General features: G+C 44.1%; 1 protein-coding gene and 1 long non-coding RNA gene across 9 annotated transcripts; both read right to left on the reverse strand.

Moving 5' to 3' along the window:
• Positions 1-353: 353 nt before the first annotated feature.
• Positions 354-20,506, reverse strand: LOC307082626 (nuclear body protein SP140-like protein). Of its 8 annotated transcripts, XM_079746251.1 has the most exons (16): positions 20,449-20,506; positions 20,144-20,314; positions 19,338-19,506; positions 14,509-14,589; positions 13,779-13,912; positions 12,799-12,837; positions 12,641-12,677; positions 12,327-12,476; positions 7,220-7,336; positions 6,834-6,973; positions 4,772-4,840; positions 3,790-3,917; positions 3,362-3,470; positions 2,780-2,854; positions 2,398-2,538; positions 355-1,889 (listed from the first exon to the last, which is right to left on the reverse strand). In XM_079746251.1, exons 2-16 carry the CDS (start codon positions 20,312-20,314, stop codon positions 1,806-1,808), a joined length of 1,644 nt encoding a protein of 547 aa, XP_079602377.1. In that variant the 5' UTR covers positions 20,449-20,506; the 3' UTR covers positions 355-1,805. The 8 variants fall into 8 exon arrangements, with proteins under 8 accessions (XP_079602379.1, XP_079602377.1, XP_079602378.1 ...); XM_079746253.1 differs by lacking the exons at positions 20,144-20,314; positions 20,449-20,506 and adding an exon at positions 19,671-19,810 and having other exon boundaries at positions 354-1,889; XM_079746252.1 differs by lacking the exon at positions 20,449-20,506 and having other exon boundaries at positions 20,144-20,395.
• Positions 20,507-22,740: 2,234 nt separating this feature from the next.
• Positions 22,741-24,201, reverse strand: LOC307083044. The gene is made up of 3 exons (XR_013812265.1): positions 24,133-24,201; positions 23,828-23,998; positions 22,741-23,190 (listed from the first exon to the last, which is right to left on the reverse strand). It is a non-coding gene; the product is annotated as an uncharacterized lncRNA (long non-coding RNA).
• Positions 24,202-24,532: the final 331 nt, after the last annotated feature.

Genomic DNA, 24,532 nt, shown 5'->3' on the forward strand with positions numbered 1-24,532 from the left:
CTGTTCTCTCCTCCCAGAAATCCTTATAATTAGTGTCTCCATTTTTGTTTTGTTGCGCTTACCTTGATAGTTGTGACCATCCACCTTTCCATGGTGTCGTAGAATTTAATGTTTGCTCTGGAAGTGTGCAGTGCCTTTGAACTTTTAAGTGTGCAGTGTTTTTTAAGTGTGCAGTGTCTTTGAAGTGTGCAGTGCCTTCGAACCTTTAAATACATAACAGTATTCACCTGGTTATGTGTGTCCAACTCTAGGTATCAGCCTTATCAAATACAAAAGTATTGATTTTATTGTTGAGGGGATATTGTTAAAATAAACTTTATTTTTGTACAACTTCAAGAGCCTCTGCTTGTCCTTGCCCTAATAGGTATTAACCTGAGTGGGGAGTGGTTGCTGTAGATTAGTCACACTGCGTGTAGTCCAGGGTCTCTCCCCTTTAAAGAGAGTGGCGTTGTCATACACAAGTAATCCTAGTGCCGGTCACACACGTAACGCATAATACAGTCCATGGCAATGTATATTAACGGGGGGACACATGCATATTAGGAACACAAGTCGATAACGATAATGCATGCAATACTGATAAGAAACAGATAAGAAACATTAAATAGAACCAGTTACCGTATATCATATGTTATATCATATAAGATTTCTTTGCCGAAATTTATTTGAGGACTCAGTATTTCTGAAGTTGTGAAAGAAAACCTTATTCCATGTGTGAATTAGGCCTATTATTTGGCCATCAACTGAGCCATTTGAAGTTTGAAATTCATGTGCATCTGTCTCATCGGAGACTGCAGACGCGCTGTCAAAATATCAACTCGTCAGATTCAAATGCGCACATGGCTCTTAAAGGGGATGGGAGCTGGCACTCTCATTGGTTTATTGCACGTTACGCCCAAACCACACCTAAGGGTAATTAGGCTACTTCAGACCAACCCTTTTTAGATTTGCGCCGGGCGCAAGTCATTTTTTGCGCAGGTAAAATAGCGACATCGCCATAGAACCGCCCACAAAGCTACTTGCGCTTGGTGCTTCTCACTTGCGTTTCAGACCGTTAAAATAGGGCCCAAGATGTGTTGTCCTTAACTAAACACATGGATGCGTTAAGAATATGTTGTTTCCAACGCATCCTTTTTGAGAGTGAGAAACAATGTATAACTGTAAGGGGTCTCCTTCTAGAAGCCAATTCATTCTACGGTATCAGATTTAGCACCCCCATCCTGCCAATGGAATGTCCTCACAATTATCCTGGTATATTATTAGACTATTAAGTTGATGTTGACTAAATATCTTCATCCTGAGATGTTGAAAATCTCCATTAGTTATATTTATACTAGGGCTGTGATTTTTGCTTACAATTCCCAAATCTGTGGTGCTACTTATTTGAATTGAACTACACTTGTAGTAACTGTTGGTTTACAATTGTACTAAGTAACTGCCTGTTTACAATTCCCAAATTTGTTGTGTTCCATAAGTTTCATATTTAACCCACACTGAGTAAGTCAATAAAACTCCCTCAAGATCACTTGGTCTAGTTTTTATTTATTAAGTATATTTTGTATGAATGATAATGTGTCATTCCATTTGATAACATTTGACCGCCCTAATTTTATACATTAAAGGCCAGAACATTATAAAAAGTTATTTAATGTTAAAGTAAGGAATGTTGTGCCTTTCACACAGACAAGTACCCGTTCTTACTGCTAAACTGCCTTGTTCCTCAACGAGCTAAACGCAACACAGTGACGAATCCACACATTTAATTCTAGCATGTCCGAGGTCCATTAGCACGTTGCATTTCTCTGCTATTGCCTGCGAAAAACCTTTTCTTCCTCTTGTTCATAGAACTCTTTCAGTCTGATTCCCATGTCCCGGAACTCTGGTTTATTCTGAAAAAACAAAACAAATCTATTAAACATTACCAAAGACCTTTAACATGCCTGGCAAAAATAACTAATGAAAAAAACAAAAAAAACAATGACTAGTCTAGCTTACATATCTAACTCGCACGGCCGGTGTAATGCCGTGTTCGGGATGCATCGTACACCACCTGCCCGAGCTACAAAGTGGAAAATCTCCCAGCTTTCTTGCGACTTTTCACAGAGGCACGCCCCCTTTTGGTTGTAATATAACCTGTCCCACTCGTAGTCCTGAGAGTCCACCAAGTTCAGCAAGGTTAACCGCACGACTGGTTTGCTAAAGAGGCTAATGTAGCTAACAATAACAATGAATAGCCAATGACTGTTCTTCCCCGATGCCAACAAAGAGAAATGTAAACGCTATAAGTGCTACAAGCCAGGAAATTACGTCAAAAGAGCAACTCGGGCGGGTGGTGTACGATGCATCTCGAACGCGGCATTATTTGTGAGCCGGGAGGGAGGAGTCCTACTCACTAACCTGGTTAAATTGATCACAGTTGGAGAAAATGAGTTGGATATCGGTTAATAACTGTCCGACGGTGTACTGCTGGTCTAGGAGCTGCTCTGTGATCTTGTCCAGCCACATAGGAGCCACAATTTGAGAGCTGTATCCCCTCACCTGAAGTGAGGGAGGGAGGGAGATAAAGTGAGAGCAAGAGAGAAACTGAAAATCTTTCTGATTTGGTTCAGTCGTACAATTGCCAGTATGTTTGTTTATATCTGTCTGCTAGAGAGTTAAGGAGGGAGAGAGGGAGGGATGGAAGCAGGGAGGGAGGGAGGAAGGGAGGGAGGGACAGAGAGACCGAGCGAGATCACATACATACACAATAGAGAATAATGTTGAAAACAGTGATACTTACATGGATGCATGGATCTTTTGCAAAAATGTGATCCTTGTCTGCATTGTACAGAGACAGGAGCAGGTAGTGGCACTGCTGTTAGGGCACAAAGACAGCTTTTATATTACAAATTACGATATGAATACTGTATGTTGCTATTTTGGAAATGCAATATTATCATGAGTTGTGTCACAGCTAAAAAGACAACTTTTATTTTAAACCTTGGGATGCAGCAAATGGTTTTATTTTCCTTATAGCCAAATACGTTTATTCTATATGCTGTTACTTTACTGCTTTATGTATGGATTTGAGACAAAGTTATTGACCCTGTGTGCCAATCGGTTTCATTTTCCATATTACCAGGGACCAAAAAAGGCCCCTGCCAAACCTTGATCCTGGGTGGCCAAATGTCTTTAGCACCAACAAATAGGCTACACTAGCAGGGAGCGCTAGAAGGACGGTCTAGCAGAAGACCTAGCACTTGATATTCAAGGACTTAGTGTGATGAGTTAGCATGTGAGCTAGAAGGGAGTTAGCATGGAAGCTAGTGTGTGAGCTAGGATGGTAGCTAGCAAGAGAGGTAAAAAGGACCAGGGTGGTTACCAGCATGTGGTTGGAGACAGGATGCATGAGGGTCTCTTCGTGCGTCATTTGAGAGAGATACTCATTCATATTCCAGATGCAGAACGTACACAGCCAAGCACTGTCGTCCCTTTTCTCACACACAAAAACACACAGGCACATATACACACACACACAAGGTTAGGATGTTTTACTTTTTAGGGGAGGCAATGTGTTTGTGTGCCTGTGTATGTGTGTCAGTACGTGTCTCGTGTGCTTTTGTGTTTGTGCAAATACGCATGTGTGTACCAAGGTGTCCCTGTGTGTGTGGCTTTGGGTTTGTGTGTACATGCATATGTTGTGTGTGTGCTTGCACCCCATCGTTTGAACAGTGATATCTTAGCTTGTTGTCCCTGAGTGTGCGTGTAACTGGTGCGTGTGTGTGTGGGTGTGTGTGTGTGAGTGCTCACCCCAGTATAGAGGGGTCCAGCCGGGGCAGGTGACACTCTGGGTGGAAGGAGCGTGGACATTGGTCACACATCACCAGGTTACCCTCACTCCCACACACATAGCAATCATCATCATTCTTCTGTTCCTCCTGCACACACACACACAGGCACACATGCATTTACACACCCACATACACGTGCGCCCATGTGCACACACACACACACACACACACACACACACACACAAGGAGAACTGTAGTTTTAGGTGAAACTTCTGATCACAAATGATCTTCCATATGTGTTTAGTAAAGTTTCATGGTTTAATATACATAAATGTAGAATAGCTGAACCGAAGTGAAAAGATTTTAAAAGAGTTCAATACATTAATGTCGGACTGGAGTAAACGTAACAGTTTGAACGAACCAACCATTTGAATGATGTAAAACTGTTGGTTTTACACCTAAGTGAAAGAGGTAAACAAATGGCTAAACTTAAGTGATATAGTTTGAACCTATGTCTAGTAGTATGATTAGCATTAGTTTGATAAGTAGTATAAGGATGATAGGTAAGCCTAACAGAAGTACTACGAGTATAATGCATAATAGTATCGGAATGATCCCTTCTAAGTAGTAGTATAAGCAAAGGTAGTACAAGTATGAATCATAGTAGTATTGCTATGATACCTTATTATTAGTTTAAGTATTAGTAGTAGAATTAGTACTAGTCTGATACATAGTAGCATTGGTATGATAACTTACGAGTAGTAGCATTTGTCTGATAAAAGTAGTGTAAGTAGTAGTATAAGTATGATAAGTAGCATTGAAATGACCGGAAATAGAATAATATTAGTATTTTGTATGATAAATAGAAGTAATGGTATGATAAGTAGTCCTGAACATCCTTTTCCAGCTGTTTAGGATAACTCCTAAAATAATATATTTGGGGGTCTTTTCTTCACCAATCAAACATGTTGCAACTATCTCCAACAGACAGGGGGACTCACCAGGGCTTTAGGCTCAGGATGGCACAGCTGACAGAAACACTGCTCAGAGTGTAAGGTCAACCTCTTCCTCTGGAAGGATCAAGAACACACTCTCTCAGATATATGTAAAGGGTATGAATGATACTAATGTGAACTCAAACCTAAACCCACACCTATTCCATATTTAATATATTTTGCTGTACACACACAAACACACACACTTACATAGGGCTGGGAAAAATCTATATATGATCAACTACATAAAAAGTTGTTTATGCAATTGTGCTGTATTCTGCATTAAGGAACAACAGCTTTAAGAATTGGTTAGTATTTTTTGTATTGTTCCGTCATTTTATAATATTATCTTTTTACGTTAACTTGGGTAGTAAAGGGTACTGCAGGGCAATAGTTAGTGCATTGCAACTAACTAAAATATGGTTTGATTACAAAACTTGTTGTAGTTCTATAATGAAGAAGAGGCCTTCACAAGGCAGATGATCGGATGGGTATTCAAATGTTACACATGCATACACACACACACACTCATGCAAGCGCATATCGAGGTCTTAAAAGGTCCCATGGCATGCTACATTATGGATGCTTTAATATAGATATTAGTAGGCCCCAAACACAGTATTTTAAGACTTTCCCGAAATTCAGCTGTGGTGCAGAATTACAGCTACGACGAGCCAGTCGCACATTGAGCTTTTCCCAAATGCGCCGTTTCGGTGTCTGTAGCTTTAATGCAAATGAGGAGCAGAGAGGCGGGTCAAGGAGGAGGGTGGGGGTGTGGCCCTGAGCAGCTTGCAGCCATGGTACCATGCGCTCTGTTTACATTGGATGTATCGCGATGGCGAGGCCACACAGCCTTTAGCCTAGTTCTGTAAATATTCTAGAACACACGGGAGTACTGGAGCTCTATATCTAAATAATATCATATTATACATAGATATCATATAATATATATTATCACGGCCAAAGCTGTGTTAGCCTCCAGACGATATTATGAATCACAAACGGCCGCGTCGGGTTCTCCAACGTCTCTGGTTCTTCCACGTCCACATCAATCTGAAGTTGACTGAACCATGACGTGGAGGAGAAAGGGATTGTTGACCGCGGTTGTCTCCCACTGGAGCCTCGCTGCCGAGGGACCACCGCCTCGGCAGCGGTCAGCGCTTAGGCACCACCGCCTCCTGGCGGTGGTGCCTCGGCAGCGGGAAACCTTCTGCAACCATGGCTGAGATAACTCCAACGACAGTCTCGTTGTGGAAATACAAGAGACGTCAAAGAACCAATGTGTTATGCGCCATAACACCAACAGCAAACACTTGCGTTACAGTGTGTGTAATCACACACACACACACACACACACACACACGTGGCACTCACACGGTCGTGTCTCATTGGCGGGCCAAATTCTCTGGGCAGGCAAGGCAGAGAAACGGGAGGAGATTAGATCCTTTATGACGACATAAGGGACCACATTCCATATCAGCGCGCTTGAGCCTCCGTTTTTTCATAGGCAAGCAGAACACCTAGTGCTCGTTTTACACCGAATGCAAGTTTTAGCCACTGGGGGACCATAGGCAGGCTAGAGGAACTCATATTTAGGTTAGAAAACCTCATAAGGTGGGATTTTCATGCCATTGGACCTTTAATGTTATATTGTAGGATATTTTCAAATGAAAGATATCAGTTCATTCTCTTTCTATCATCAAATGAGGTAACATAATGGTTATTAAGCCTGTGGTCCTTCTATTGCAATGTGTGAAAGTTCCGAACTAGGTGGCAACATGTACATTTTTTTTACTTTTATATTACCTAACAAAACATACAGCGGTCCTAACCTCGGTGACCTCAATGGCCTCAATGGAAGTGTGTGTGTGTGTGTGTGTGCGTGCATGCTTTTTTTTAATTGCACAAACAACTTTTTATGTAGTTGTTCCGAAATACATTTTTCCCAGCCCTATGTAAGTGTGTGTGTGTGTGTGTGTACAGCAAAATATATAAAATATGGCATAGGTGTGGGTTTAGTTGTGAGTTCACATTAGTGTCATTCACGCACACACAGAAAGTGTGTTACCTCAATGAGACTGCTGAGAGGTTGTCCTTCCCATTGGATGTCCCTCCTCCAGTGGGCGTGAGGCGCTGCTGACCCCTGCTCCACGAACTCCACTGGACTCAACCAATGGTCCTCTGTCCGAATACTCTTCCCACACCTCCCTGGAGAAAGAGGACCTTCAGCCATCCGACCACGCCTGACCAGACCATAACTCACCTCACTTTCGTACAGCGTTCATAATGCCACACAACATTAAACAAATGCCGTTCTTCATGCCATGATCATAATCAATATGTATGCATTTGCCACGTCTTTTTTAAATAAGTCAAAGTGCATTCAATTATCTATATTTTGGTCCAGGAAGACAATTGGCAGTCAGGAAAAGGTAGACAGATAGACCCTGATACCTGAGGCGAAGCGGCTCTTGTGCAGCATCCCACTCAGAGCTCCACAAATGACTCTGAACACATTCTGGCCGACCCTGGGCGTCTCGTCTGTCACTTCCTCCCGATAATCTCCTTTGTCTGTATATATATACACACACACAACATTTGAATGAATAATTATGTCAATAATTATGTCAACAATGCTAATAATTCCATTGCTCAAAATGCTAATTCTAGTATATGGTTGTTGCAGGTCTCAACAAGTTAAATTTAAGACCAGACTTTCATGAATGCAATTTAAGACTTATTTAACTAACATACTTGCAAAAAAGTATGAAGGATATGAAGGAAAATCAAAGTACCAGAATTACTTGCAAAGTAAATAAATGTATTTGCATTCAAAATAACACGACTACACAGAACTGTGTGTACGTAAGGGTTGTACGAGTATAATATGCAATGCTTCATTCAACAAAAACATAGATCCCACTAGAGACATTGTAGAAGACATAAAATGTCTGCAGCTGGTGGTTAATCTAACTGATTAGCCACATACAGTCACATAATATATCAGAGAGCGTGATTCATATAATCACGTGTGATAGGTGCCTATAATTTAGTACTCTGTAAGACATATCTGTTTACAATTATGAGATACGACAGATACAAACAAAAGTTAGGTTTGTGGAATTTCGCCGAATATGCTGACGTGAGCTATGCCTCATTTAGGTAAAAATGCTTGTGTCCGCCACATACAACCGTTTTTGAGCCATTACAGAGTTACAGGGTCATTGTTAATGCAGTGTGGGTCGCGCTGGAACCACCTTGATGCTCCCGATGTGAATACTGAACGATAATGGGTGAAGGCAGGAGTTTGCTGGTGGCTTGTAACAGCGGTTTTATGCTTTTCTGACTTCCCATGCGACTCTAAAAGCCGTTATACCCAAAGTTCCTAATTTGAGCATTTTCTTGCACAAGGTGCAGAGCTGTTCTCGGGCCAGATCTTGTTGAAGTTGCACTTAGCCATAGTAGATGAAATTAATGTTAACACAAACATGTTTCCATTTTTTTGACGAGAGGACACGCCACTAGGCCCTGCAACACACTGTTTTGGGGCACATGACGCTGGATGTGCTCTGATAAATTCTAACCTGATTGAACCGTTTTACTGGCATTACTGGTTATTGGTTCCATAATCCAATACATTTTTAAAACCTGTCATAATCATATCTAAAGAGCCAGTGAACTCGAAACCACTTTGTTTTAAAACGTGGTTGTTTGTCTTATATGATCATCCACATAATAATCAATGCAATTTTATCACTGTTTATCACTGGACAAAAGCAAAACATTCTCCCCAAAACACTTGCGTTCTTCTCGCGACGTCAGACTACTTTTTCCAATGTAGTCTGATGTCACGATGAAGGGGCTCCGGCGGCGCGGTGTGTGTGGATTTGTGGAGCTCTGTCTGGGAAGCGGTTGACTGCGTGTCGCAAGAAAGTTGGGCTTTTCAGACACTCATAGTAGAATGCCATGATGTGTGTGGCTGGTGAAGCTCCATCTGAGCAGCAATGTATTTAATACCCTCATCTAAGGATAAGGCTTCCCGGACACATACAGCATAACGCTACTGTGTGTATGTTAGGGCTGGGTAAAAATATCGAGTCATCATTGCACTGCAATTTATTTGTTCTCGATTCAATTTCGATTCAGAATTTTTTTGAAATCGATTATTTCATAAAAAATAAAAGAAGAAGCATACTCAGTCATTGTAATCTAGAAGCGAGTATGCCTAAATGTACATGCCCTTTTACATTTGTCCATGTTAAGATTATTACTTTTATGCTGCAAGTTTAGCTCAGGAACAATACTATACAATGGTGTATTCCCTTTTTGCTAGTTAAAGCACAATGAAATGGTTAATTCATTATGAAATGGTTAATTCTAAATAATATTTAGGTATTTTTGTCATCTGCACTTGGAAATCGAATCGAATGAAGACCTAAAGAATCGAATTTGATTGAATTGTGAGGTACCTGGCAATACCCAGCCCTAGTGTGTGTGTGTGTGTGTGTGTGTGTGCATATTAGTGTTGACTCGTTCGCGAACGAATCAGTTTGAATGAACGAATCGTTAAGACGAACAAACTGAACTGGTTCCTCTCTCTCTCGTTCGCCTCGTTCGCCTCGTTCATCTCGTTCGCCTCGTTCGTCTCGTTCGTCTCGTTCGCCTCGTTCGTCTCGTTCGCCTCGTTCGTTCTCAGACTCGACTCCTCCCAGACCCACTAGTTGCTGACTCGCTGACAGTTCGTTCACTCACTGTGTGAGTGGTGAGGAGGGACCGACTGAGAGACGTCACGACTCACGAGAGCCAGCCAATCGTATGCTGTTCTAGGACTGAGTTTAGGACGCTCTCGTTGAATTTTAGTCAATGAGAGACAGAAATCAACAGGTTTAATGGGGAAAAAACAAATGGGCTTAGTGAGCGAGCTATCTATTATTCACATTGGCCATCTGTTGCATGGACTTATTTAAAGGATGCATTGTACATATTTATAATTCGAAATTCGTCCCAGCCTTTATACCACATTTTCACAACCTACCAGCTCTCGTTGTGAAGACTAGTCGCCGCGCAATTCGTTTCAATGGAAATCACGACAGTATACTTTCAACATAAAGTGTACATATTTATCATTTGAACTTCGTCCCAGCCTTTATACCAGAAACTCTAGAGTCTATAGTGTAGCGACCCTGGGACATTTAAAGAGTTTGTGTGTTATGTGTTGCATTGTATTTCGTTGTCCGTTATGCCAGTTGTTCTCTGTGCATGCATTGGATGTTCTTCTTGTCAATCAGTGTGGGGGGCAAATCATCAGGTCAGCTGGGGGAGGGCCTTGGGAGAACAGGAGGGTGGGGGCTTGCACGTTGAAGGGACCGGGTTGGGGGGTTGCCCGGGTAACCGGTTGTTGTTAGTGTGGCTTTTTGCCATTGGTTACGGGTTTTCAGTGACCTGGTTTGTCACCGGCGAGGTCATTACAATAGCGTTTAACTGCGTTGTCTGATGACAGTTTTTTGCATTTTTCACAATTAACCAGCTCTCGTTTTGAAGGCAGTGTTAATTTTTGCAGCTAGATTTAGTCTTTGGCTGCACAGGGTTCTGTTTATGGGAGCCTAAAACACCCGGGACACCCACCATCATTGCTAAATCAAGTCTATTATTTTGCTGATATGTTAAACATCCAATAATCAACTTCACCCCCCATCCCGCTGCGTTTGGTTAAAGTTGTAATGTTGACGTATGAGAATGAGAACGAGGGAGGCGCTGAGTCTGAGCCGTTCATTCCATGATTCTACCGGAAACTCGACTGAACCGGAAACTCGACTGAACGAACGAACGAACGAACGAACGAACGAACGAACGAACGAACGAACGAACGAACGAGGGGCTGAGTCTGACTGACTCAGAGAACCGTGTATGATTCGATTCACCGCTACCGGAAACTCGACTGAACGAACGATTCGCGAACGACTCCTCTTGGCGAACTGAATGACGCGAACTGGTTCGCGGAAACAAATCACTAAATCCAACCCTAGTGCATATGTTGGAGCTACAAACGGCGTCCGTTGATTACGTAGCTGCCGCTATAGCCATCCGGCTAACCCCGCCCTACCATATTGGTACGGTCGGCGTTGGAAACGCGAGCAGCACCTAACCGCACCTAACCATACCGCACCTAACCGCAGTGTTGGGAAAGTTCAGTTCCCTCTTTGGTTGCTCAGTGTGACATGGGTGGGATTCCTGGTACAATAAGGAGAAAGTGTGATATGATTAGATTGTGGAATCGTTTTATTAATGTGTCAGATGACAGGATCAATAAGAAAGTTCTCCTTTGGAGTAAAGTACAGAACTCTCCATGGGCCGCAGAGATTCATGCTGTCTTTGAAGAAGCCAAATTTCAGTATATCTATAGCAATAATTTATCATGCAGCATAAACAAAATTAGAAAAAACTTACTTGTCGGGTTCAATAAAAAATAGTTAAATGATATAATGTTAAAACCAAAATTACGGACATACGTCCAAATCAAGCATAATTATGAAACAGAATAATTTGTTAAAACAAATTTACCAAGAAATCAGAGATCCTTGATTGCTCAATTAAGAATGGGAATCCTTCCCCTTGCACTTGAGGTCAGCAGATTTAAAAATATCCCAGAGGAACAGAGACTTTGTGAACTTTGTGATTTACGAGAAGTGGAGAATGAATCTCATTTTCTTTTATACTGTCCCTTCTATGATGAACTAAGAGTACCTTTTGTAAATGAACTGTTCAAGGGTGCTCAAAACCCTGAAATATTTTGGAGCAATGATGGTGTCAGGATGGAATGTTTGTTTACCTTTAATGTTTATAAGTTAGCCTCTTTTGTTACTAAAGCCTGGATGAAACGTCAGGATGGTTTATATCGATAATGTTAGTATTGTTTAGCATCTACTTTTGGTTTTTGGTCTGTCTATGTTGTTTTATAATGGTGCCCCAGCCTTTATACCACAGATACTATAGGGTCTATAGCATATAACCACATTTTCTGATTACAGTTTAATATAACAGTAAGCTGACAACACCGCAACTGCAAATGAACCACACGGAGATAACCATGGCAACTGGTCAAACAATCTTCTTTTTGCGATCATTCTGTGCGCGCATCCGCCGTGTTGATAGAAAAATAATCCCCCTATTGAACGAAGTTAAACCGAGTGAGCGTGCCGTTCACAGACACCAGAATGAACGAGTTCACAGTAATGTTCATCAGGCAGTAATACAGTACGTTCAGTTCACGTTTGCCCAAAATATGAACGAGTTCATGAACTATCGTTCAATGAACGCGTTCAGGCACATCACTGCCTAACCACACCGCTCGGTGGAATTGGCCACTTAAATTGGCATGGGTCGTAACCATGTGGATAACACTCCACCCTCTTCCCAAAAACTCCTCAAAACACATTTGAAGGCTTAAAATTCAGATATTGGATTTTAGCCTGTAATAGCTAATAATCCTTTTAATATAAATTAATACTACAATAGTGGTAATACATTTTAATGTGTCCATATGTAGCACTGTCTCATGTACCTGTATCGGAGCTCTGGGTAGAGCAGTCATTCCCCTGCAGTTCCACTTCGTCCTCAATGCTAACCTCGTCTTCATCCGGGTTGGCCTGCAGCCCCTCCTCCTCCCCCTCCTCTTCCTCCAACTCTTCTTCGCTGTCAGAGATAGCTGGAACTGACAATAGAAAAAAAGCTCATGCAAATGTTCATTATCATCTCTGGTCATATTGATTGATCTCAGCCTCACCTGTTCAGTCACTTAATAGATAAATGCGGTAAAAATACCTAACCTTTACAAGTAAAATGTCAAATAAATGAAGCAGAATAACCGCAACAAACCGGTGTTTGAGCTGCAGGGGGGCATCAATTTCTTAGCCTAGACATGAGAACAAACGAGCAGAAGGAGGACAAACAGCCAAGCATGAATCCTGAGAAAACACAAACCAGCAATCCAAATGATTTTACGGTAACCGCCGGATTGATTTATTGAAAGTTACCTTGCTCTTATTATATCCCGGGCATTTCAGGTGTCCCTGCTGCAATAGGGTTTCACAACACACACACACACACACACACACACACACACACACACACACACACACACACACACACACACACACACACACACACACACACACACACAGACACACACACACACACACACACACATTAAGCTAATGGAAAGAGGTTCCTCACATAGGATATCAACTCCCCTATGTCTAAACAGGCTGTGCTGTGAGTGTGTTTAGAATGTAGAATCTAGATATTTTAAACAGAACCAAAGTGATTGATCACTAGTAGTTTGCTCATGCAGGCATGAACTCTCAAACCTTACACCCAACTCTCTTGCCCCGAACACCCTGTTTGACCTTGTCCCTGCCCACAACCAAAATTGTGAAACATGCCGTCTCACAGACACTTTTTTTAAATTAAGTGGTGGCTTTATTGCTGTTCAGGCCTAGGGGTCTTCACTTTCTACTCGAGTCATGAGTCCATATATAAATTAGTATTTTAATATTGATCCATATTCCTAACATCACTTCTGTCATCTGATAGATTTAACGATTTTTTGGTATTATGGTAATAATTTTGGTTTTGGGGTAGGGTTCTACTCCTTTATGGTTTTCCCTGCAGTAAGATTTTAAGCAGGACATACAGATGTCAGATAGATAATACCATCATTTGACAACAGGGAGCACTAGACAAATCCTCCATGTGGAACATCAGATATCTCAACCCATTGTGGTGATATATAATACAGAGCAGAACCAAAGCAGGTGGAGGCTGGGTGGTGGTGGGCCAAAGCCTTCACAGCCCACTTTACTTTGAGCGTGTGGGAGGTGAAAGGTCTTAAATCTGTGTAAATGTGTGCTTGACTGGACCAAATCTGCCATCAATTAATAACGCAGCGCATGACTAGAGGGTCCTTCGTCCCCTAAAATCATTTGTTTTAGGGTTTGGTTCTCCTTTTAAATACCATAAATAGCTCTTTTAACATGGTGTCGTTGAAACGGATACTCTGCTTCCAGTTCCTCGACCTGTGCTTGCCGCCCAGCTTCTCAAACTTGCTGGGTGTGTACCACTTATAGCTCCTCAGGATGCACGGCTCTCCTGAAACCACAGAGACAGTGAGGTTAAAACTGCTTGAAGGTGGGAAATAGGTTTAAAAAATAAAACAGAACTTAACATTGCATTTCTTTGTTTGTCAAACCCCTCTAAATTGCGTTTAAATCTCTGGTCAAGCCCACTCTGTTTAACCTGAAGAGACAAATAGAAACCCCATCTTGTTGTTTTTCCCTTTCCTCCAGTTGGTCACTGTTTCCAGTGTAACCAATGTCTTTTCATTTTTTTTGTTATATATTAATTAATTTTCAAATGCAAGACCTGGTTTGATTTTCAAAATTTCTAATGAAAACCATAATAATTCATCTTTAATGTTAACAATAATACAGAAAGTTTAATCATGAATCCCCTAAACCAAGGAGGAAATCAGGCTTTTACTCCTTCATGGCTCATTTTGTAGTCTTATTAGTTCATAACCTCAAACGCCACACTGAAAACTTCAAGACCAATTCCTTCACATAAATAAAAAAACATAAATCCCATTGCTGTGTTTCTGTACACAACTTTGTATTTAAACTCAACCCTTGGAACAAGAATAAAATGATCACACATTCCAGCCCCTAATCAGGCTGTTTCCCGCTCACCTTTTGCCAGTTTGGTGCGGTAGAGCATCCCCTGCTGGTCACCACAGGTAACAGGAATGTGTGAAGCCAACTCCGCAGAGCCTGGACTCAGGAATACAGCAAAAAACATATTAAAGGCCGTGTTGCAGGCTTTATTTTCCAACGAATTTGTGCAATTTGCTTGTTGATAATAAAGATTTAAACCATAGTCATCCATTGAATTTAATGTTGTTAGGTATCACAAAACAGAATGTAATATGAAAAAGTAGGTACTATTTTAGCGGTTTGCTATTGATTCTCATTTCCCCCAGAATGCATTGCATGACGTCACTTGGGGAGACACGGACCAAAGCCGCATTGAGTCCCTTGAGAGTGGAGACAAGTAAGAGAGTGTTCAGCAGATTATACAGATACATATAAATACATAGACATTATATATAGTTAGTATATGCTACACGTGAACCTCCTAAGATGGCACAATTTGATTGGTTCGCTATCTCAGGATATTGGGCAATATCCCATGATTGACATCTCAAACTCAATATAGTTTTCATCGCAAAATGTCTGCTAATAAAAACAAATATATCCTGGCAAAAAGTGTTATCTTGTTTATTTTTGGGCTGTTCACGTGTAGTATACACTAAAACATTTAATTAACAATTATTCACCTCAGGCTCCGTGAATAGTGTTTCACTATTCACTTCGCCTTCGGCGAATAATTGTTCATTAATAGCCTAGATAGATAGATAGCCTAGTCAAGTCTTTATTAATACCAAACGACACAAATCGTCGGGAATTCATTTAGGTGATTCTGCTCACACAGGACAGTATAGCCTACAAGACCACACAGAACAAGGGAGACAACAAGTCTGACTGGACATACCCAAAATACATCAGATTAAAACTAGACACATGCGTTGATAGATAGATAGACAGATAGAAATATAATTAAATATGTTGGAGCCAGCCATCCTGTGCAGGGATGCAAATTAGCCATGTGCGCCTAACAGTAATGTTGAGAAGTCATACTAAAAACGGATAGCAAGCGAAAGCTAAACCAGACTGTATCAATCACACACTTTGGGTCCATTCTAACTTATGGTAAGAGGCTATTCTTTAAATCTTTGCAATGACTGAATGTTGACGATAAAACGGATTGTTTTGCATAAGATGAGTGTGTGCGACTGTGCGTGTGTCCTTTCTGGCTTCTGCATACTGCATGATTATGAAGGCCTTGTGGTTAGTTGTGGTCTTAGTGCGGCAGCCTAGCCTTGGAGTTGGATACGTTGGAGTGATTGTGTACGGGCGTGCGAGAGTGAGAGAGAGAGAGCGCACCCGCCGTGGTGATGTTTGGCTTGTTGTGGGCTGTCTGACACCACGATCGGTCATACTTGCAAGCACTCATTTGCAAGTGCACTGATTGCGTGTTGTGGCAACCCGTCTCCCCAAGTGTCAGATACCCGGTAGGAATTACACGGAAAGCAGGGGTTAAAGCCGCAGTCGGCGTTTATTTCAACAGAATAAGTAGTCTGTATACTCGTGCTAGGGTCTCAGTGAGCCTCTAGATCGCCGGCGTGGTGCGGAATCCCTCCGTGTCGCTTCGCCCTTCTCCCGGTCTAGCGAGTACTCCCGCCGTGTCACTTGCCCGGCGCTGTGCGGAATCCCTCCGTGTCGCTTCGCCCTGGTGCGTACTCCCTCCGCGTCCCTTGCCGTTCGCCCGGTCTGGTGCTTACTCCCCCCGTGTCACTCTCCCGTTCGCCCGGTCTGGTGCGCCTTTTAAGCCCGGCTCCTGGTCCTTTCCCTTCCTCCGGCCAGGTGTCCCCGATTGCGCTGATTGGGGGGAGAGACGTGGTGCTCTCTGTCGCCGGCTGGAGGGTGGGGACGGTAAACCAGGTCTACTGCGTGTCCTCGGACCCGCCCGGTCCGAGGTTCAGCGGCGGGATGCCACACTCCTCCACCGCTTGCTCAGGCCTCTGGTCGTCGGTGAACCCGCTCAGGCAGGCATCCCGGCGTGACAGGGCGTCGGCGTTCTTGGCTCCGGCCATCCACTTCCGGGGGCGTGGTTGGTGACCAGGATGACCTCCCTCCCTAGGAGATAATACCTGATGTTTCGGAGGGCCCGGAACCACCGCGTCACTCGTGCGTTGGTGTCCCTGGCTCCGGCCATCCGCTTCAGGGGGGCGTGGTCGGTGACCAGGATGACCTCCCTCCGCCCTCCACCGGCTCTGGGCTTGATAGGCACACTCGTGGTCCACTGTGATTCGCTGCAGCGGCTTGGCGGTCGACGCCTTCTTGGAGCCGGGGTCCTTGGTCACCTCCTCCATCAGGTCGTCGTCGTCATCGTCGTCGTGGCCCGTGGGTCCAGAGGGATGTCGGGATCTGGAAGCTTCACAGGTTTACCTGTCTCGGGAGGTCGTCCCCATCCACGTCCAGCGTGATGGCGGCTTCATTGGGGATAGACACGGGCAGGTGGTCGTCCTCAGCTTCTTTAGCGGAGTCCCTTGCTTCGACTGACGTCTCTGCCGCTTCCGTCTCTGCCTCTGCCTCCGGCTCGGTGTCGACGTCGGCCTCTGGCTCGGCCTCGAGCTCTGACTCCAAGTCGGCCTCGAGCAGCGCCACGGCCTCTGGTTCCGGTGAGGCCGCGGGCTCAGCCTCCGCCTCGGGCTCCGTCTCCACCACAGGCTGGGTCACGACCGACGTCTCATCGGCCTGGATTGAGGCCTCTGTCGTGGGCTCGGTGTCGATGTCGGTCTCTGGATCGGCCTCGAGCTCTGGCTCCGAGTCGGCCTCGAGCAGCGCCACGGCCTCTGGTTCCGGTGAGGCCGCGGGCTCAGCCTCCCCTGTTCGCCCTCCGGGGGGCGACGGAGGCCTGGTGGCCCCGTAGGCCTGTTGAGCTCCCCTCACCCCTCTGCGGGGTGGTTCTCTCCGGCTCCGGAGTTCACGCGCCGGGTCCTGTAGCCGGTGGAAGATCGGGCAGTCCTTCCCGATTAGCAGCGGCACCGGGAGGTGGGGTACGATCCCTGCCCGCGTCGTGAATACCCCGTGCGGGGTCCGGATGACGACGTGGCAGGTCTCGAACGTCCGGGTGTCCCCGTGTATGCAGGTCACCTCTATGGGCGCGCCCTCCTTCCCGCCCGCCAAGTCGGGGCGGAGGAGAGTGACCACGCTGCCGGTATCCACGAGGGCCTGCGTGCCCCGGTTCATTACCCGCGCCGGTATGGTCGGGCTTCCTGTTTTCCCCTGTGCCCAGCAGGTCGCTAGCATGCATGGCTGCGTCTGCTGCCAGCGTGGCTCGCCTCGGGGCCCCGTCTCCCGCGGCCTCGTCTCCCGCGGCCTCATCTCGGGCCCCGTCGTCTCTGGCGGCGTCGTCTCCGGCTGCATCGGGGCGGCGGTCGCGGCGGCGGCTGCGGCGGCGGTTAGTTCGGTGAGCCGTAGTACGGCCTCGTAGAGCAGGGCCAGACTCTCCGTGGTCTCCCGCTGCTGCTGCTGGGCGGGCGTCGCCGCGGTCCCATCCGGGTTCTGCATGCCGGCTGAAGGGGGTTCCCTCACAAAACCGGCCCGTAGCGCGGTCGAGTTGCCTGCATTCTCCACCATATGTGGCAACCCGTCTCCCCAAGTGTCAGATACCCGGTAGGAATTACACGGAAAGCAGGGGTTAAAGTCGCAGTCTGCGTTTATTTCAACAGAATAAGTAGTCTGTATACTCGTGCTAGGGTCTCAGTGAGCCTCTAGATCGCCGGCGTGGTGCGGAATCCCTCCGTGTCGCTTCGCCCTTCTCCCGGTCTAGCGAGTACTCCCGCCGTGTCACTTGCCCGGCGCTGTGTGGAATCCCTCCGTGTCGCTTCGCCCTGGTGCGTACTCCCTCCGCGTCCCTTGCCGTTCGCCCGGTCTGGTGCTTACTCCCCCCGTGTCACTCTCTCGTTTGCCCGGTCTGGGGCTCCTTTTAAGCCCGGCTCCTGGTCCTTTCCCTTCCTCCGGCCAGGTGTCCCCGATTGCGCTGATTGGGGGGAGAGACGTGGTGCCCTCCTTTGCCGGCTGGAGGGTGGGGACGGTAAACCAGGTCTACTGCGTGTCCTCGGACCCGCCCGGTCCGAGGTTCAGCGGCGGGATGCCACAGTGTCCAATAGGCTATACCTGCCATTTATTCAGTTGATTGCTCATTTAAGTGGTGCCAATTATTGTCGTGTTTGCATTGTAATGCACAACTTTGCCTCTCCTTGTAATGAATCAACGGGCATCCAAACAACTTTAGCCAATGCAGCCTCCTATGTCAGTGTTGCTTTAAAATATATAGCATATCGGATCATCAAAAATTGTTAGTAGCCTATGTGTGTTGTCATGTAGGCTAAATACTGATTGTCTTGGCTTGCATCAATGAAATATTGTAATGTTAATGTTAAAATGTATATCGGTATTGCGCAACAATCAGGAGATGGGGACCCCTGAATATTGACGGGTATTTCGCACACTGGGTAAAATAAAGCTTAGAAATAAACACTAGGCAAAGATGTTGTTACTGGAGCTAGTAGGCTACCATTAGAACGTGCAATAACTAATCGGAAATCGGTTTACAACGTCGGGGGTAAGATTTAATTAGGGATTATCAGGGAGGGATTTCTCACGCCGACAGCTCCCTCTGGTGGGCTTGTGTGTGTATGGACTCGGGCAGTCAACACGCGTCAGTCCTGTTATGTGCCAGCTCGTTAATACATGTTACTAAGAGACACAGCCCGACTCCGTGTATTATTCTATTCACCTTCACTTGCAACCCCCCCCCCCCCCCCCCCCCCCCCCACACACACACACACACACACACACACGCGCGCACACATCCGCAGCAGGGTTCTAACCATCGAAGAGACTGTCTCGTAGCTGCTTCAGAGTGGGGTACTGGGTCATCATGAATTCCTTGAAGACGCAGGTCCAGAACATCTTGATGTCCGGATGTCGCTCTTTCTCGATCCAGCACAGAAGTTCATATACGTTCTGCTTCATTTCTTCGCTGCTGTTTATCGTCTCCTGGAGATGGGAGGAAGAAAAGTTTTTCATTAACATCGAGGGGTATGAATGAGGTAACAGATTTTCGTGGACGTTTGAGAGTGGAGCGAGTCACAAACTATAGTATGAGGACCATAATAAAGGGCATTGATGCCTATTGGAATAGTCCATTTCTACATTCCCACCTCTGCATTTATCAGTAGAGGTTCCTGGCCGAGCTCACCAGGGACGAAAACATGAACGCTCATTCATGATGAACGCGCGCAGTGCACTCGCACATGCATTTCTTTTCTAAAGCGTGTGGCCTGGCCTACACTGATGTAACTTAAAAACATACTCGCGTGACGCGTCGTGTGGAGGCGCATTAGAGAGGATCATAAGATTCATAACTAAAACTAGACACTTAACAGTGTCAGCAGAGTGCAATGCTTCTTAACTTTTAATCAAACGTGCAGACAAAGTTCAACTTCATAAAGTAAAGTTCATTTCCTGGTGCGTGCTGCTTAAATGTAAGGCAAATGAGCCCTCTAGTCAGTTGCCGCACAAGGCGGCAACTAAAGGATTTCCGTTCTCTTAGCCCATTATATTTGCGCGCATTATTCAAATATGTTGCGTCAGACACTCATGGCTCTTTGATCCGAGATACTTTAAGTCTCACCTGATATTTCTCCTCAAGAATGAGCTGGTGATCCCGCAGCTGCTTTAAAAATGTTTGCGGCTTATCCATGCAGGACATTTCTGTCTTATTGCGCCCGAAAAACCGTAGAAGATGTAAATAGTCAAGTTCATCCAATGGGTTCATTTTGAATAGTTCCGTCTGCAATTCCATCTGTAGATACAAATATGATAACCATGTTACAAGTATAACCTCAATGTAGACGTCTACGTAGGCTATGTACTTACAAACGCGTAACAACAAGCAACCTGTGAAAATATGACGGAAAATCAAGTTAATTTGCTTACGGACTGAAAACACAATCGACGTGAAGTGGTAAACGTTTTCAAGTCCTCTTACGCAGTGATGTTTCAAAAAATGAAACTTGGGAGGCGTGCTTTATTCAGAAGCAGCCAATGGGCACCCTTGCGTAGGCTACACACACACACAGTAGTATATATTTAAATGGCTATTGCTCCCTGCCAAGGATGTGAGGTATGTTTTGATCAGACAGACACGTGTGTGATTGTGTCTTCGGTTTTTGTTGAGTGGATCTTTCTGTGTGTGTGTGTGTGTGTGTGTGTGTGTGTGTGTGTGTGTGTGTGTGGCGGCAGTAGTTTTTTTTTAAGGTTGAACATCAGAATGTAGATGGTCCTAGTAGTCAGCAGGTATGTGCAATGAATACTTCTGTATTAACCCTGTTATATACATTGTGTGTGTGTGTGTGTGTGTGTGTGTGTGTGTGTGGCGGTAGTAGTTTTTTTTTTAAGGTTGAACATCAGAATGTAGATGGTCCTAGTAGTCAGCAGGTATGTGCAATGAATACTTCTGTATTAACCCTGTTATATACATTTAATTAACACTGATAACATTAGAAATGGTTCATGTCAGAATGTACTGAGATATAGCATGGCCATTGAGCCCACATCTAAAGACATTACCCCATCAACAGAATGATGTTGAAGTTGAAACTATGAAAGCAGTACTGGAGAGGAAAGGACCCACTATTCTGGCTGATAACGAGGCCAATAGAATACTGTCTGAGAAATCAAGGAAACTCCTGGTTAAGATTGGTGTCAGTGTCTTGGTTAAGGGGAAGAGATTGTAAGTTAATACACCATTTTAACATGTCACTATAGCTAGCTATAGTGACATGTTGACATGGTAGCTTAGTACTAAGCTACCACTTAAATAGGCTGTGTGTTACGGGGCCTTACCATGCAACCACCTCCCGACGAAACCAATTTTTTTTAAAGGTCTGACCATGCTGAACATGAATGTGAATGTTAACATGTTAACATTGAACATTTTGGGTTGCACTACCTGTTTCAGCCCCATTGATATATATACATTGAAAATCAATGAATTTCTATACATTGGAAATACATTACCCCTAGGTCAGACTTGGTACAGGCGAGAAGGCAATTTGATCACTTGGCGTTGGCGATTGTTGCTTGGTAGGTGTGCTTCGAACGGGAAGTTGATAACATGGTTTCTAAAATTAGGTGGCAGACAGATAGCTTTTACATCACCTCAGAGACATTTCTTAGTTACAATAATAATGTCTTTACATTAAATAGTGGATATTTCTCGATAGGTTTTGCAGCATTTATGACAGGATTCCCTAACGTCTGATAGTGATTGAGACATACTGCCGTATTTTAGTGAGCGGCGCCATGTTGGACGTTTTGTTGGCGCATGTTTTGCATATATTTTTTGGTGCAATGTAATCTAGCACAGTCAAAATTGAAAGTTTGTGAACCCCATGAAATCATTCGTTTTTTTGCATAACTTCACTAAATGTGATCTGATCTTCATCTAACTCACCGGTATGACTAAAAACAAAGTGCTGATGCTAACTGTGCAAAGCAAATTCTTGTCTGTCTCGTATTTATTGAAAACATCCAAAAATGAGGGACCCCTTGGAATCAATTACTGTTTAAGCTTCGTTTGACAGGAGTAGTCTCAACCAAGTGCTCCTCATAGCTGTGAATCAGATATGCACAGTGCCCATGTGGTATTTTAACCCATTGTTTCTTCAATTGAGCCATATTTTTAGGATGTCTGATGTGAATAGCTTGGCTAGGGACACTCCATTTGCGCTACTAGCTTCAGCATATTGTATTTGTTTAGTGACTGAGTACATGTCATGACCAACTAATGCAGAAAACCTAATAATTCCAAGGGGTTCACAAAGTTACAATTATGACTGTGTTATGTAAAAAAAAGTATTATCGATTTGGAAATGTGTTTGGAACCATGAATATGTGTAATGTTGACTAGTTTTTGTTCTTGTTTGATAATAAAATGAAATAAATGATTGGAACCAGCATTTCCAGTGTGCTGTACGATCCTGCAAGCCTCCTTGAACATCACCAGTCCCACTTGCTGTGTATTGGACATCCCAACATCTCTGCTCAATACATCCTCATAGCCGAAAAAGACAAAGTCGCCATCCCGCTTGAAAATAAAATGTACATTTGTCCCAGGTGTAAAATCAACTTGCAGAATGTAAGAAAACTGATTGATACTTGTCTGATGAACAAGATTACACAATCTTTTTTAATCAAAACAATTGTCAACAAACTATGGAAGCATATATGTAGCAAAATTCAAATGGCAATGCAATTTGCAAGTCATTACATTATGCAATTGACAATTCATTATGCAATTTAATAATGTAAATACGTTATTCAAAGTGTATTTTAATATGCAAAGTGACAATGAAATCCTCAATTAAATTTGCAAAAGTTATAACAATAGAAATAGAATAGAAATAGAAAACAAATTTTTGGAGTTCCTTTATTCCTTTACCCCCCCCCCCCACACACACACACACACACACACACGCGCGCGCACACATCCGCAGCAGGGTTCTAACCATCGAAGAGACTGTCTCGTAGCTGCTTCAGAGTGGGGTACTGGGTCATCATGAATTCCTTGAAGACGCAGGTCCAGAACATCTTGATGTCCGGATGTCGCTCTTTCTCGATCCAGCACAGAAGTTCATATACGTTCTGCTGCATTTCTTCGCTGCTGTTTATCGTCTCCTGGAGATGGGTGGAAGAAAAGTTTTTCATTAACATCGAGGGGTATGAATGAGGTAACAGATTTTCGTGGACGTTTGAGAGTGGAGCGAGTCACAAACTATAGTATGAGGACCATAATAAAGGGCATTGATGCCTATTGGAATAGTCCATTTCTACATTCCCACCTCTGCATTTATCAGTAGCGGTTCCTGGCCGAGCTCACCAGGGACGAAAACATGAACGCTCATTCATGATGAACGCGCGCAGTGCACTCGCACATGCATTTCTGTTCTAAAGCGTGTGGCCTGGCCTACACTGATGTAACTAAAAAACATACTCGCGTGACGCGTCGTGTGGAGGCGCATTAGAGAGGATCATAAGATTGATAACTAAAACTAGACACTTAACAGTGTCAGCAGAGTGCAATGCTTCTTAACTTTTAATCAAACGTGCAGACAAAGTTCAACTTCATAAAGTAAAGTTCATTTCCTGGTGCGTGCTGCTTAAATGTAAGGCAAATGAGCCCTCTAGTCAGTTGCCGCACAAGGCGGCAACTAAAGGATTTCCGTTCTCTTAGCCCATTATATTTGCGCGCATTATTCAAATATGTTGCGTCAGACACTCATGGCTCTTTGATCCGAGATACTTTTAGTCTCACCTGATATTTCTCCTCAAGAATGAGCTGGTGATCCCGCAGCTGGTTTAAAAATGTTTGCGGCTTATCCATGCAGGACATTTCTGTCTTATTGCGCCCGAAAAACCGTAGAAGATGTAAATAGTCAAGTTCATCCAATGGGTTCATTTTGAATAGTTCCGTCTGCAATTCCATCTGTAGATACAAATATGATAACCATGTTACAAGTATAACCTCAATGTAGACGTCTACGTAGGCTATGTACTTACAAACGCGTAACAACAAGCAACCTGTGAAAATATGACGGAAAATCAAGTTAATTTGCTTACGGACTGAAAACACAATCGACGCGAAGTGGTAAACGTTTTCAGGTCCTCTTACGCAGTGATGTTTCAAAAAATGAAACTTGGGAGGCGTGCTTTATTCAGAAGCAGCCAATGGGCACCCTTGCGTAGGCTACACACACACACACACAGTAGTATATATTTAAATGGCTATTGCTCCCTGCCAAGGATGTGAGGTATGTTTTGATCAGACAGACACGTGTGTGATTGTGTCTTCGGTTTTTGTTGAGTGGATCTTTCTGTGTGTGTGTGTGTGTGTGTGTGTGTGTGTGTGTGTGTGTGTGTGTGTGTGTGTGTGTGGCGGCAGTAGTTTTTTTTTAAGGTTGAACATCAGAATGTAGATGGTCCTAGTAGTCAGCAGGTATGTGCAATGAATACTTCTGTA

Source organism: Pollachius pollachius, assembly GCF_949987615.1.
Source record: "Pollachius pollachius genome assembly, chromosome: 11".
Classification (NCBI taxonomy): domain Eukaryota; kingdom Metazoa; phylum Chordata; class Actinopteri; order Gadiformes; family Gadidae; genus Pollachius; species Pollachius pollachius.

What these genes read in the sequence shown, in the direction of transcription:
- LOC307082626 (XM_079746251.1), bottom strand. Translation starts at nt 20,314, where the DNA reads ATGGAATTGCAGACGGAACTATTCAAAATGAACCCATTGGATGAACTT. An exon ending in CTGGACCCCTCTATACTGGG is followed by an intron (nt 3,471 to 3,789) that starts GTGAGCACTCAC and finishes GTGTGAGAAAAG; the next exon opens with GGACGACAGTGCTTGGCTGT. An exon ending in CAAAAGATCCATGCATCCAT is followed by an intron (nt 2,539 to 2,779) that starts GTAAGTATCACT and finishes CCCTCACTTCAG; the next exon opens with GTGAGGGGATACAGCTCTCA.